This window comes from Canis lupus, chromosome 5, assembly GCF_048164855.1.
Source record: "Canis lupus baileyi chromosome 5, mCanLup2.hap1, whole genome shotgun sequence".
NCBI lineage: Eukaryota > Metazoa > Chordata > Mammalia > Carnivora > Canidae > Canis > Canis lupus.
Genome location: NC_132842.1, coordinates 52,766,143 through 52,780,663, shown reverse-complemented (window position 1 = coordinate 52,780,663; position 14,521 = coordinate 52,766,143). Strand labels below are relative to the sequence as shown.

The following is a 14,521-nucleotide window of genomic DNA, read 5'->3' as shown; positions in this document are numbered from 1 at the left end:
ATCTCTTGAAGAGAGCTACATTCCTTTTCTATGATATTTCCCATGTCTTTACCTGGAGCACCTGAACTGCCAGGAATGAGCCCCCATTCCAGGTACACACCATTTATTACGATGCCTTCCTCTAGGTCATCAGCTCCAACCCTGGAACATTTAAAGAGGCCACACAAGCAGTTACCAATGTGTGGGCTCCAAGTTTCCCATGTTCCCAAAACACAAATGCCATCCTACCACGTTCTTGACTCAATCCTTCAGTGGTTCCCAGTACCCTTGGAATGAAGTCCAAAAGGTTCTGGATGACCTACTGCATCTGTCTCAAGCATCATATGCCATGCTGCCCCCGCCCCACGCCAGACAACCTACAGACCCACCGTACTCTCTCTCCTGCTGCACAGCCTCTTACTCCATGCATAGCTTTGAGCCCTTCCCTCCTCCCAGCCATTCCCCAATCATTCCCCATTGGACTCAGCTCACATAGTACCTCCTCAGTGAGGCAGTTCTCACCTCAGACTGAATGAGTTACATGAGACAGACATCCTCCCTCACAGCCTGCTCCTCTGTACCCATTTACCACCTCTGAAACCAACTAATAATCCTATGTTTAGGGACTATCTCCCCCAACTACACTAGAACCTTTGTGGGGTCCAAGCTATCTCTGTCTCATCCACTCTCTCTGGTCCTTAATGCCGAAGCCAATGCTTCACAAGAGTCTCATGCAATATATATTGCTTGACTGATTTTCTGAACTCGTGGCTGGCTCTCTTAATGAAATAGTGAGTCAAAAAAGGAGACTAAATAATAAATGCACCAAGATTTATGCACTACTTTTGTTCAAATTATGAAGCTGCTGTGATTAATAAAATACAAACTCAATGAAAAGCTTTACTGAGGAGCACCTGGGTGCCTCACTGGGTTAAATGACTGCCTTCGGCTCAGGTTGTGATCTTCGGGGCCTGGAACGGAGCCCCGAGTCAGGCTCTGGGCTCAGTGAGGAGTCTGCTTCTCCCTCTCCTTCTGCTCCCATCCCCATTCATGCTCACTCCTGCATTCTCTCTAATAAGTAAATAAAATCTTAAAAAAAGAAAAGCTCTACTAAATCCATGGTTGTTTTTAGCTATTTATTTTCTTAACCAGTCAACACCAGAAATTCATCTGCTGCATCACTATCATGTGCAGGAATCCCACACACACACACCCAGTATTGCTAAAAGCAGTACCCAAACTCAAGCACTATTTAATAGAACAGTTCACAGAAGCCCCATAACCATGCCTACTGTAACACAGGAAACTGTTTCCCAACGTATGTCAACAAAACAAACCCTTTAGCACCACAGAGTATAAATGAGCTGCTTTATATCAAGTTGAAAATCCTTTCACCCACTAAGCCTTTTTTTTGGCCATTCTAAGAATCCTTCAAAGTTTCAAGTTCTAATATACACAGTGAAAAGCAGACTTAATACACAAGTCCCTTCAGAGGTATTTTGAGTAGATCCTCGGTGATTTGGCTTTGTTCAAAATTTACTTGGATCTTGGGGCGCCCAGGTGGCTCAGTTGAGTGTTGGACTCTTGATTTCAGCTCAGATCATGGTCTCAGGGTTGTGAGATCCAGCCCCGCATTCAGCTCTATGCTGGGCGTGGAGCCTGCTTAAGATTCTCTCTCTCCCTCTCCCTCTGCCCCTTCCCTCTTTTTCTCCCCCTTTCTTAAAAAAAAAAAAAAAAAAAAAAAGGATCTGTACCCATGAGGTATTTTTGATAAGAGATCTAGAGGTCTGAGCATAGTTTACAACAGACAAAAACAAATGAATACACACACAGTCACCCTTCAATCAAATGCACAACTATTTTCAAAGATGTCATTTTTTTCCTTATTCATTCAACCTATATTCACTGCATACCTACTAATGTATTAGAGGAACTGTGCAAGGCCTATGGAACAAAATCCCTACCCTCAAGACGCTCATGACACAGCAAATAGCACCTGAGCATTTCACTAGTGTCATCACAGTTGCTTTGGGAAAGGACAAAGCGAAGTGCCTAAAGGTCGATCTCAGAAATGTGATGAGAGGAACAACCTAGATCATCATAGATCGACAGAGCCCACTACCTCTCAAAACCTACAGACTCTAAATGCACAGGCTTAGGAAAGCAGCAGAGGGAGTCAGATGCAGTTTATTAAACCAAATGCCATGCTCTAACTGCCCAGTGTTTCACTTTAAGTGCAAAAGAACTACAACTGCTGCCTTGTTAAACCATTATTTTTAAGCCTCAGAAGCATAAAGGGCTGACTTAAATCTGTAATACTTAATAAGGCCACACACATATTGATAGATAAAATACAAAACAGGTCAAATAATACTGACACTACTGGACACATTCAAATCAGCTTAAAGTTACAAAAAAAAAAATAGCACTGCAATAAATACTCTACAAACTTGAATTCTGCTGTTTTTTTAAAAAGTGATGCAGTAAGTTACTGCAAAAAGAAAAACACTTTGGAAAGCAGTGACTCTCCCAAGCTAGACATAACAACTTCAAAATCTAAACGAACCTCTTCCCATTTTATGGGCTGCACTTAAGCCTTTTAATGCTTTATACTCAGGGCCTTGCTGTAGTATAACTAACATTACACTGATGGTGCCCTGCCATAATACAACCTGATACAAATAAAATGTTTCCCAGCTTATGCCAATAAAATGAGAATTAACCTGAACAGACACAACCTCAGGTTCTCTCAAAGCAGCAGGGTAATTGTGCCTAAACAAAAATAACAAGCCAGCCCAAGTTCGCACTTCCCTTTCAAAAAATTTCCAACACGAATTAACTTGAAAATTAATATGTACTTAGTGCTTGATGCAATATGCCAGAAACTGTGCTAGGATTAAATTAAATGACATTTAGGCATTTTAGGTATAAAATGCCTAACTCTATAATGATTATTTGCATTTAACAGTGCAAAAACCAGGGCTTAGATGAGTCAAATGGCCCACAGTCCCACACCTAGCTAAGGTGGCAGCCCTGGGACGCAAACACAGGTCTTCCCAGTAAACTTGGTGTTTGTAACCTGGCTCTCTTGACTGAATCCTCAAGAACAGTGTTTATAGCTATGTGCATTTTCTCAGGAGCAGGTGGAGAGCTTACATTAGATTCTCAAAGAAGCCCACAAGCCCCACAAAAGTTAAAGAATGAAAAAAGAAAAAAAAAACACACAGAAAAAAGTGCACTGGACTTCAACGCCTCCCACCAAGACCATCACTTCTGTACTCCTGAGGAGGCAAAAACCCCACCGTGACAGCCGCACTTGAAAATTCTCAGAGCAAGTCAAGATTTCCACTCCTGGATAATTTCCAGCAACCCCTGCCACAGAGTAAGTCACACAATCAATTGCAAGACTGTATCCATTTACATCCAATTCTGAGATTTCACAAATACTGACCAATGTTATTTAGTCATCCCACTTTCCAAAACTGTTTCCATCAACCAATCCTCACTGCGCTGCCTGTGAAATAAGCTATCATTACATCCACTTCCGAGAAAGTAAAATACTGTCACCCTGAGGCCAGGCAATAAATCAGCTACAGAATCCGGATCAGAAGTGAGCAGTTCCCTCCTTCCCCTACCCAAGATAGGCAAGACCATGACATTTAACCCCAGGGCACCCTCTCCTAGCTACACAGAAAACGGTGGGCATTTTTTTCTACCAGCGCCAACGCTAGATCAGAATCTGCTAGTGAATCAATGAGTTAGGGTGTACCCCCAGCTGTTCAACGACAAGTGTGCTCCTCCTGAAAGTTGAGGCAACTGTCCCGTGCCTGGCATCTTCAAAACCCGACTTAACCACTGAGGGACCCTGGCATCTCTGTGGGAGGTGCAGCCCTCAGCTTAACTCCTGGCATTCTGTGCCTAGGATCAATCTGAACGTTCGATCCATCCTAAATTTCTGATTTAAAAAAAAAAAAAAAAAAGTATTTGTGGGGAAATGAACTTTATGTTAACTGGTTTAAAACCCTCATTTCTACAGATAAAACGGAATGTCAGGAATGCAACACCTTGCCCAAGGCCTCACAACTGAGGAGCAGAGACAGTACTAGAAAGTGGGCCTCCAGACACCTATCCAGGATCCTTAGGGTGTCCTCCTGGGCGTTGGGAAATCAGCCACGGTTACTGCCAGAAGGTTGGCCATTGACCTGATAGCGTTTGCTCCCTCCCTGCCAGCTAGGACTTCACTCCACCACCTCGTGCCAGCTGCACAATTTGGGTCCAGACTGAGACCCCTGGGAGCCCAAGTCAGGACGGTGACCTTAACTCGCACAGTCTGAGGCACAAAGCCAATGACTCGCTCCAGCTAAACCCACCGGAGAAGAGAGACAGGGCTCTGGCTCGGAGCAATCAGTATCACAAGGAATCTATGTTAGGATGAGGTTTTATTTATAGCCCCGCCTGACCAAGACGACTTCCGCCCAAGCAACCTCCAAAGCAAACAACCTTAGAGATAACGAAGAACTCTGTGCGTCCCTAACCGCGCTCCGAAGGCGGAAGGGAGCCGAGGAAGGCAGTGAGAGCTCACGAAGTCCTACTTAGGCTCAGCGCGTCGGACGCGACCCGCGAGTTTTGCAAGAACATTCTCCCAAGAGACCAGGGTGGACACAGCGCCCCTCCCCCCCTCCATCCCCCTCCCCCCTCCACCACCCCCCAGGCAAACCCGAGGTTCTCCATCCAGTCGGGCAATGGGCGCGCACCGCATGCGGGGAACGGTCCGGATGGGGGGCGCGCGGGCGGGCCGGGGCACCCCTCCCTCCGGGGACCGAGGGCGCGCGGGCGGGCCGGGGGACCCGGGGGACCTGGGGGCGCGGGGTCGGGGCACCCCTCTCTCCGGGAACCGAGGGAGCGCGGGAGGGCCGGGGGACCTGGGGGCGCGGGGTCGGGGCACCCCTCTTTCCGGGGACCGAGGGAGCGCGGGAGGACCGGGGGACCCGGGGCACTCGGGGGCTTGGTGTCGGGGCACCCCTCTCTTCGGAGACCGAGGGAGCGCGGGAGGACCGGGGGACCCGGGGCACTCGGGGGCGCGGGGTCGGGGCACCCCTCTCTTCGGGGACCGAGGGAGCGCGGGAGGACCGGGGGACCCGGGGCACTCGGGGGCGCGGGGTCGGGGCACCCCTCTCTTCGGGGACCGAGGGAGCGCGGGAGGACCGGGGGACCCGGGGCACTCGGGGGCGCGGGGTCGGGGCACCCCTCTCTCCGGGCACCCAGGGCGCGCGGGGGACCCGGGGGAGCGGGGTCGGGCCGGGGGACCTGGGGTCCTGGGGGCGCGGGTCGGGGCACCCCTCCGCGCCCCCCGCCCATCCCCTCGGCCCGACCGCTTGGCGGGAAGAAAGAGCTTAGCGGCGGGGACCCGCGAGGCGTGGAGCGCACGTCCCCTCGCCCCCCGCGGCCCCCGGGCAGGTGCAGACAGCACCCGACGGCACGGCCCGGGGCGGCAGGGGCAGGCACCTGGGGTCCCCCCGCCGTGCCCCGGGGCGCCCTACAGCGGCCGCGCGGGCGCAGAGCCGGGGGTCCGGGCAGCGGGGGAAGGCGGGGCCCACCTCCTCGTCCTGCTCCTCCTGGGACGCGCTGCTGCCCCGGGGCGCGGGCGGCGCGGCTGCTCCGGGCGGCGGCGGCGGCGGCGGCGGCGGCGCACGGGCTCCAGGCTCCAGCCCCACGCGCGCCGGGGCCCACGCGGCGGGCGGCCGGGAGCCCGGGGCGCCACCCGGCGGCGGCGGCGGCGGCGGTGGGGGCGGCGGCGGCTCGCGGGAGAAGCGGCGCGGCTCCCCTTCCTCCGACGGAGTTTCGGAGCCCGAGGAGGACCCGGCCGAGGACGCGGCGGCCACCGCGGGGGCGAGGGCGGGGGCGCGGGCGCCGGGGGCGCTGCAGCCGCGAGGCACCGGCCCGGGCCCCGGCGCCTCCGAAACTTTCTCCCCCATGTCGCCCCCTCGGGCCCGAAGTGCGCGGCCGGGGTCCGGCGGGGACGCGCGCGCTCAGCGCCCCCGGGAGGAGCAGCGCGGCGCGGCTCCGGGCGGCGGCGGCGGCGGCGGCGGCTCCCGGGCTGCGGGGAGCCCCCCGGCGACTACATGGCCCGGCCCCGGCGGCCGCCCGGGCTCCCGCGCGCAGGGACAGGCCGGCCGCGCCCCGACCCGCGAGCCCCGCGCGCTGCGCCCGCGCCGCGGGGACTGCGGCTCCGCCAGGCGAGCCCGCCTCGGGGCCGGAGCGGGGCCGGCGGCGCAGACGGGCAGCCCGGGGAGCCAATGGCCGGGCAGGCGCGCCGGTGGGCGGAGGCTGCGGCGCCCCCGGCCGCCCGGGCGTCAGGTAGGGGGGCGGGGCCGGGGCGCGGGAGCGCGGGGGGCCCCGGGGCCGGGGGGCGGGGCGGGGCGGCGGGGGGGGGCCGGGCCCTGGAGGAGACCCGGACTCCGCGTCGGGGGAGTGGGACCGGGGACGCGGACCAGAAGCCGCCGAGCTGGGACCTGAAGAGCGACCGCAGACACGGTCACGCACCCGCGCGCCCCGGGGCAACTCCTTCGGCGTGTCGACTGCATCTAAACGGACCTGAGACCCGCTCCCAAGCCTCCGCTGGAACTCCTCGGGCCTCAGGGTCCCCAACCGGACACGGACACTGTCCAGTTAATGCCTGTCTTGTCGGGCTGTGTAAGATGCACACGCACATGCACACACGCACACGCACACACTAGCCTCAGCAGAGCGCCGGGCTTGGAAGGAAGCATGGATAGTTTTGCAAAGACTGTTTTCTTTATTTCTGTTCATAAACGAAAAGTTGGAATCAACGACTTGTACCTCTGAAAGGGAAGAAAGTAAATAAACGCCTCTCTGTTTAATGGGGAACAAGAGGATGCCCAGCGCTGGGCCCCGGGGTCCTAAACAAAGTTGAATTAGAAAACGCTCGGGGTAAACTTTAGTTTATCTGATATAAGGATGGCACTGGATGGGATGAGCACTGGGTGTTTGTTTTTCTATATGTTGGCAAATTGAACACCAATAAAAAATAAAAAACTATCAAATAACCTGGAAAAAAAAAGAAAGAAAGAAAAGAAAAGGCTCAGGGGCCCTAACCATCGTGCATCTCTCCAACTCAGCTAAGCAGAGCATGAAACGAGTTTACGTTTCCAGCTCACTTTCTCCTCGCCCTGGATTGTAAGCCGGCAGGATGCAACACCAAGTGCTTCGTTGTCCTTACCCCCGAAGAACCAGGAGAAACAACTTTGACCAAAGGCAGGAAAAACACTGTAGAGCCCGCCCCTGTGGCTGGAGAATGCATCCTTCAGGGTGACCGGGTGGACTTGAATTTCTCAGTTTGGCAGCAGGAAATAAATGATTCCTCCCTTGCCCTGGGCTCCAGCCCTATTCTGAGATCTGCCCCTGTGGCCTAAGATATAAATTCAACCTGACTAAATTCCACAGACACTGACTGAGATGTGGGCCAGGTGCTTGCAGGGGATACCAGGATCAGCGAGGCAGGTCCCCTGCCCTCGAGGAGCTTATGGTCAGACAAGAGAATGATGCTGCATAACATGGCTCCATTATTAATTTTTTTTAAGCTGTGTCATGGGAGAAGCGGGGAGAGTTCTAGAAAAACAGTTAACAGGTCCTCAAGAATCTTAGATTTCTCTTTATCAGAACAGTTTTGCCAAAGGTCCTTAAGAACTGAAGGACTGGAGTTGAAAGCCCCTTCAGCTAATGAGCCCTTTCATGCTATCAGGGTATTTACAAGTGATACATCACACAAAGTGCTTCATTATATTGGACAGCAAGCTTTGTCCTGACCAGTTCCCCCCACCCCACCCCAGGACAGAGGGGAAGGAAACATGGCATGAGCCTATTGCCACAGACAGGCATACTGCAAAGCGGGCTCTGGCTGTCAGGCTTGCATTGTGACACTTCAGGATTATCTGCAGGGATGTGAATACCTGCTGAGGCAAAAGGACAATTCCAGTGACTTGGCTAAGTTGTGACAGCAAGGCTGAAGAGAGAGCACAGTGGGGCGGTCAGAATCCAGCCCTGGGCCTCACAATTGCTTTTCTAGTCAGGACTATTGCTCTTTATCTGAACCCCTATGTGGTTGATTCGCCACAGCCAAAGTGAAATCGGGACTTAGGCAAACCATTCACATGAAAGAGAAGGAGAGGTTGCTTTTCAGTGCGTCGGCAAAGAAGAGGCAATGACACGATCTGAATTACTAACAGGAGAAACGATGGTGGCAATTATTGCTTCGGCCCTAAGCGTTGCCTGTAGATGGTCTCGTTTAACCCTGGCCACCAACCTTACGTGCCAGACTCTGTTAGCCCCGCTCTGTAGATAAAGAAACTGAGGATCTGCAAGGTCAAATAACTTGCCAGAGGTCACACAGCAAATGAGTGACAGCACTGTGGTTTGAACCCACTGGTCTGCTTCTGAGTCACTGTTAAACATCCCAGTATGATGCTATTTCAGAACAGGCCACTTTTTCAAGTGCATATACCTGCTCCATCACAAATATCCATAGAGCAGGACATTGTTGTCTTGATTCAGTATGTAAAAGAGTTATGAAAGGATCCTTGGACAACAGATTGTTTTTCCCACAAACATTTATAAGGCACTTACAATGTTTTTAAGCACTTTACAAATGTTAATTTTTGTGATCCTCGTTATCAACTCTATGAGGTAGCCACGATCATTATTCTCATATTCCACATGTGAAACGTGTGAAAACTGTGGCACAGAAAAGTTACATAATTTACCCCAAGTCCCACAGCTGGCAAGTGATGGGGCCAGGATTCAGATTTGAACGGTTTGGGCCAGGCATTCATGCTCTCAGCCTCTACCAATCAGAATCAGGTGCTAGATCAGTATTTAAGTTTTTAAACCTTAACCCTGCATGAGAAATATATTTTACAACTCATAACACACATAAATACAACTACAAATAAAATCCCATTAAATAATACTTACCCTGAGTTTCTATAAGCAATGCAGTCTGAAATTGTCATATGTTTTGTTGAAAATAAAAATGCTAGTTGTGATCAGCTTAATATATTTTACACTCCACTCTGACACATGCAGTCGGAAGCAGTGTATCTAATCATCCCCAGAGCTGACCCACAAGGGAAATATGACTATGGTTCAGGCTGAGAGTTTCCAGACCAGAACTGGGCAAACTCAAAGGATGACTCTCTATATAAAGGGTGATCAGAAGGTCAGGCTAGTTCCCCAAAAATATCACAGCTAGACCTCTGGACAAATGCTGAGGTATAGCCAAACCACTGAAACAAAATCAGTTTTGATTTATCAAAATCCTGTGGTTCACCTTTCTTATCTGATAAATTATAATCATCTTCCTTCCAGTGTCAAGGGAAGTGCCCCACCAAAAGGACTTCTCATAAATGTCCCTAATGTTAGGTAGAAAAGTATGGCTTTTTTCCTGTATTGTCACTGTAAGCAAAAGCCAGAAAAATAGCAATGACTTAGAGCTCTTGGGAAGCAATAAATAGTGTAGCTTCATCTGCCAGAACCAGACCAGCCTATAGACAAGGGAGGACAAGGTAATCGGTGTCTATTCGTTGTGTCACCCAAGGGCCTGGTTCAAGGACAAGCTCCCCTGGGCACTTGCATAAGGGTTCATTGTGTTCAGTGTTTAAACACTTGCCTTAGTTTTCTATGTTGTTCTCCTAAATAACAGGAGGCATTGCCTCTGGGAGTCTCTGTTGCCTCTGCCAGTCTCTGTTCTGTGGGTGAGGCCAAGTGTGAATGTCAAGCTCTGTCTCTCTGAGATGGAGGATGTTGGATGAAAAGTCATCACATCTTTAGTCCATTCCCATTGTTTTGACCTTCCTCCTAAGGATTACCTTTAGGATTTTAATAAAATTGAAATCAATTGTCCTTCCATCTTACCTACATGAAATCAGAGCATCATCAACTCCAAACAAACATTCCTGCAAAATTACAAGTAAATATGTCCTACTTAATGCACTATCATATTTTTGGATTATGAAGATGGAGATTTTACACTTTTTGGCAGGTTTTGTTGTTGTTGTTGTTCTCATTATGGATGATTTGCCTGCTCCCTATTGACCAGTGAAATGAAGTTTCAGGATAAAGTGAACATCAATGAAAAGGTGATCACTGACATGGCCTGGACTGGGGTTTCTGATTTAAACCAAAAGGTATAGCATAATACAGCCCATGGCCCTTTCTGACCACCTAGCTAGGAGGAAAAGCTCCCACGGTTTCTCAGGCTTTTGTTTGCATCTAAGGCTCTAGGAAAGGATGGGCTACAGGACAAGGTTCCAGATGATAAGTAGAAGAATTTTTAAATGATGGTTGAAAAAGACAAGGGAGGAAGAGTAATAACGTTACTTGGCTGCTGTTGGAGTCTCTGACCCAGAGGTTGAGGAGGACAGGAAACTACGCTATGTTAGCAAATCGAAATAAGCCTGCAGCAGACCAAAGGGAAGGATGCTGCCGATCTGATCTCTTAGATCAATGTTTCTCAGTGAGTCGCGTGTGAAACACTTGCATCAGATCAGGACACAAACACAGTAACAAAGATGCTGGTTCCCTGGCCCCACTCAACGTCTGAGAATCAGAATTTTTTAAGTGCCATTCCAAAGGAGTGTCAGGTATAGGAAAGCTTGAGGATTACTGAAGATGTTGCCAATTTGTAGATCAAAGAGCCATTTTATGGGGCAAATGTGCTTGGCTCCGTAAAAGGTGACTAGAAAGAGCCTGACAGCAAGTGTGTCCCTTAGGACCACTTTGTTCCTATTCTCTTGGAGTGCAACCACCTTTGGGAGACCAAGGCAACTGAGCAGCTGGACAGGAGCATGCATATTCTGAAAACAGCTGGAAAAACTGAGCTAATACACAAAAAGAATCGAGGATGTTGTTCCCTCGAGGATTCTTTTTAAACAAAATTCAAAATGGTGACCTATTTCCCACAGAAGACTCCAATCTTTTAAATTTGTCTTTCCAAGATGGACAAGATGGATTTTCACATCTGGGATTTTTTTGTTATGCTTTCAGCATGAAATGTTCTTTTATTATCGCTCTTCATTTTTCAAAAAGATTTATTCAGTACTCTTTGCCCGTTTAGGAAACAGAAAACAAGCAAACACATTTACTCATTTTTATCCATTATAGTGGTTTGCTTTCAGAGTCCGAAGGTTCTGTTTCCCATTTTCAGTTCATAGAGCAATTTCCTTGACTCTGTCTATACTGCTTGGCAAGTGGTTCCTTCCACCACTAACCCCAACTAATTAGAAAATAAAATGATGCTGGATAGTAACCTAGGAAGTAGTAACTCCTTCCACAGGCATGAGCCAGTTTGCAACCCTATGGGTAATTTTTAAGGCTTTTTGTACTTGAGGAAATAGGGCCTTCTAGTCCTTTTCCCTTCAAAGTGTGGCTTGCAGGCAGCCCGGGTGGCTCAGCGGTTTAGCACCGCCTTGAGCCCACGGCCTGATTCTGGAGACCTGGGATCGAGTACCACGTCAGGCTCCCTGCATGAAGCCTCTCTCTACCTGTGTCTCTGCCTCTCTCTCTCTCTCTCTTTCTGTGTGTGTGTGTGTGTGTGTGTCTTTCATGAATCAATAAATAAAATCTTAAAAAAAAATCTTCAAAGTGTGGCTTGCCAATAAGCTGACCGAGGAGTTTACTACAAACGCAGAATCTCAGTCCCCACCCCCCAGGCCTACTCTATCAGAATCTTAACAGATTTGTGGGACTTGATAGCAACATGAATGGCAGAAAAGTACTGTTCTAGTTCAGGTCTCAAACTTGGCTGTGTCCTGGAATTACCTATAGAACTTTAAAATACACTGGTGTCCCATCTCTGAGATTTTCTGATAAGTGGGTTTGAGTTGGGGCTTGCAAACTAAGCTTTAACAAGTTCCCTAGGTGGGAAATGGTTCATTTTAGAGCCAAGGCAGGGAAATACAAGATGAGCCTAGAATAACTCACAGTGCCACAAATTAAGGAAATGCTAAAAAAAAAAAAAAAGAAAGAAAAGAAAAGAAAAGAAAGAAGAAGAAGAAGAAAGGACTTTGTCCGAAGAACATAGGTGCCACCCTGAAGAAGCTCCCAGTGGCCAGAACTAGACAAATCTGAGCAACAAAATAAATCATGATAGTTTTAGATTCTAAACCATACAATAAAATACATAGCCATGGGCCCAAACTCCTATAAATAATGAAATAAAAACTTAAATGGAGGAACAGAGATAGTACTTCCTCACACTAACAAATCTGGAAAGAAAGAGGGAAATAGAGAATCACCAATAGGCAAACACTAAAGGAATAATTGTTGCAGATAAGACTTAAAGATGTGTGCCGAAGGGGTGCCTGAGTAGTTTAGTTGATTACTGTGATATGGACTCAGGTCATGATCTCGTGGGTCCTGGGATCCAGCCCCCGCATGGGAATCTGTGCTCAGCAGGGAGTCGGCTTGAGATTCTCTCTCTGCCCCTCCCCCCAGTCGTTCTCTCTTTCTCTCTAAAATAAATAAATATATTTTTTAAAAGGATGTGTGCTTAAATTAACAGGCTGAGTTTGAGGAGAAAAAGGATTTATTTGCATGGGGTCAAAGTACCTCCCCCCAAAACATCTACCAATATAAAGTTAAAGAAAGTAACCATGCAGTGGAGAAACCCCTCAGATATCAACTTATCCATATAAATATCACCAGTAATACAACATATAAGCATCCTGAACTCTTTGCTATGATACACATCATTTTTGTGGTATTCTTGACAAAAAAATGCATAACCTCACTCAAATCATAAGAAAATATGACAAACCCAGATTTTTTTTTTTTTTACAAACCCAGATTGAAGTATGTTGTACAGAAAGACTAATCAGTACTCTTCAACAGACACAAGGGAATGAAAGATAAAGAAAGTGTGGGCAACCATTACAGAAAAGAAGTAATAACTGAGTACGATGTGGGATTCTGGAAGAAATCCTAGAATAAAAAAAGAATATTAGTGGAAAAAAATGGTGAAATGTGAATCATGTCTGAGGTTTAGTTAATAATATTATGCCAATGTTAATGCCTGCTCTTGATGGTTCTACTAGGATTCTGTAAGCTTATCTTTAGGGTAAGCAGATTAAGGGATATTAGGAAAGTCTTTGTACTATTTTTGCAACTTTTCTGTAAGGCTAAAAGTAGTTGAAAATAAAATGTTAAAAAGCAAGAATCCCTAGGTGAATCTAATGGTGACCAAAGTTGAGAGCTACTATTCCAGCTCTCAATGGCCAAATTCCTTCTTCCTTCCTTTCTTCTTAGTCAAAGAAGATAATTTTTTCCTTCCTTGACCTCATCAAGTGGACTAGTTTGGAGGTAGTTGAGGTAAGTGCTGTGCCCAGAAAAATGTCCACGGCTGGTGCCAGGGGGACCATACACCTGGGACATAACGATAGACATACCTGGTATCTGGCCACCCTATATCTGTTCTGCCTCCTTTGGGGAAGAGCACCCCAATTTACTTTTAAGAAATTGTTGGGACACCTGGGTGGCTCAGCGATTGGGCGCCTGCCTTCAACTCAGGTCATAATCCTGCAATCCGGGATTGGGTCCCACATCAGGCTCCCTGTGGGGAGCCTGCTTCTCCCTCTGCCTCTATCTCTGCCTCTTTCTCTCATTCTCTCTCTCTCTCTCTTATGAATAAATAAATCTTAAAAAAAAAAAAAAAGAAATTGTTGATTTCCTTGTGAGCAGCTTTGATGGTCTCAGTCCTAGAGCAGGATATCCTTGGGCGTTGAATCTTGAGAAGAATAACATAAGGACAGTGGTGTTTGGACAAAGCTCTCAATTATCTCCCATTCACTAGATCCAGAGCTGCTGTGGTTTCTGCACATTTCCAAGTTTTATTCTCTGGCTTTCCTTTTGCTTCTCTGAACTACCAATAAAACTTCCTTCTGTGTAAATTAGCTAAAATAAGCTATTGTCTGCCACTAAGGAACTGCAAAAAATGCAGGTGTGCTGACCTGAATCCACTGGCCACCCAGTCCGGGTGGGAAGAAGTCACCTGAAAGTTATGAGTGATTCTAAACTTAAAGATGTATTCCTGATTTCAATAAGGTTGCTGCTTCTAGCAGATCTTAGGAAACCATTAACATTTCAGGTATGAACAGGGATCTCTCTTACTTGAGGTTAAAATGCTTGAGAAAAAGAGTGACCTGGGAGGAAAAAAAAAATTCCAGCTATGGCAGAAATGGATCCTAACACCACGCTGTGTAGGAATTGTCTGCTTGTCTTCCTACTAGGTTAGGAAGGTCTTGAGGGCTAAAGAGTTTATTAATCTAGCATGTAATTTGTGCCCGCATCTTGCACTGTATCTGATGTAAAAGAGTTCATGATAAATATCGAGGGAGTGAGCATGTGCCACTATTGCTATCACACGGCTTTAAACCACTTTTACTAAAATTCTAGGTTTACAGTTTTCTCAGTCGAAAACTTGTTTAGTTCGATGAAATGGAACCCAAGACATTTTAGCAGGAAGGCGAAA

At 48.2% G+C, this 14,521-nt stretch overlaps 1 protein-coding gene across 1 annotated transcript in view; it reads right to left on the bottom strand.

The window, feature by feature from the left end:
• The window catches only part of MAST4 (microtubule associated serine/threonine kinase family member 4), a 538,667-nt gene extending 532,713 nt beyond the window's left edge, over positions 1–5,954 (bottom strand). The window contains exon 1 of the mRNA XM_072828443.1: positions 5,577–5,954. Within this exon, the coding sequence (XP_072684544.1) occupies positions 5,577–5,954 (378 nt within the window). The remainder of the gene's footprint in view (positions 1–5,576) is intronic.
• Between the last annotated feature and the right edge of the window lie 8,567 nt (positions 5,955–14,521).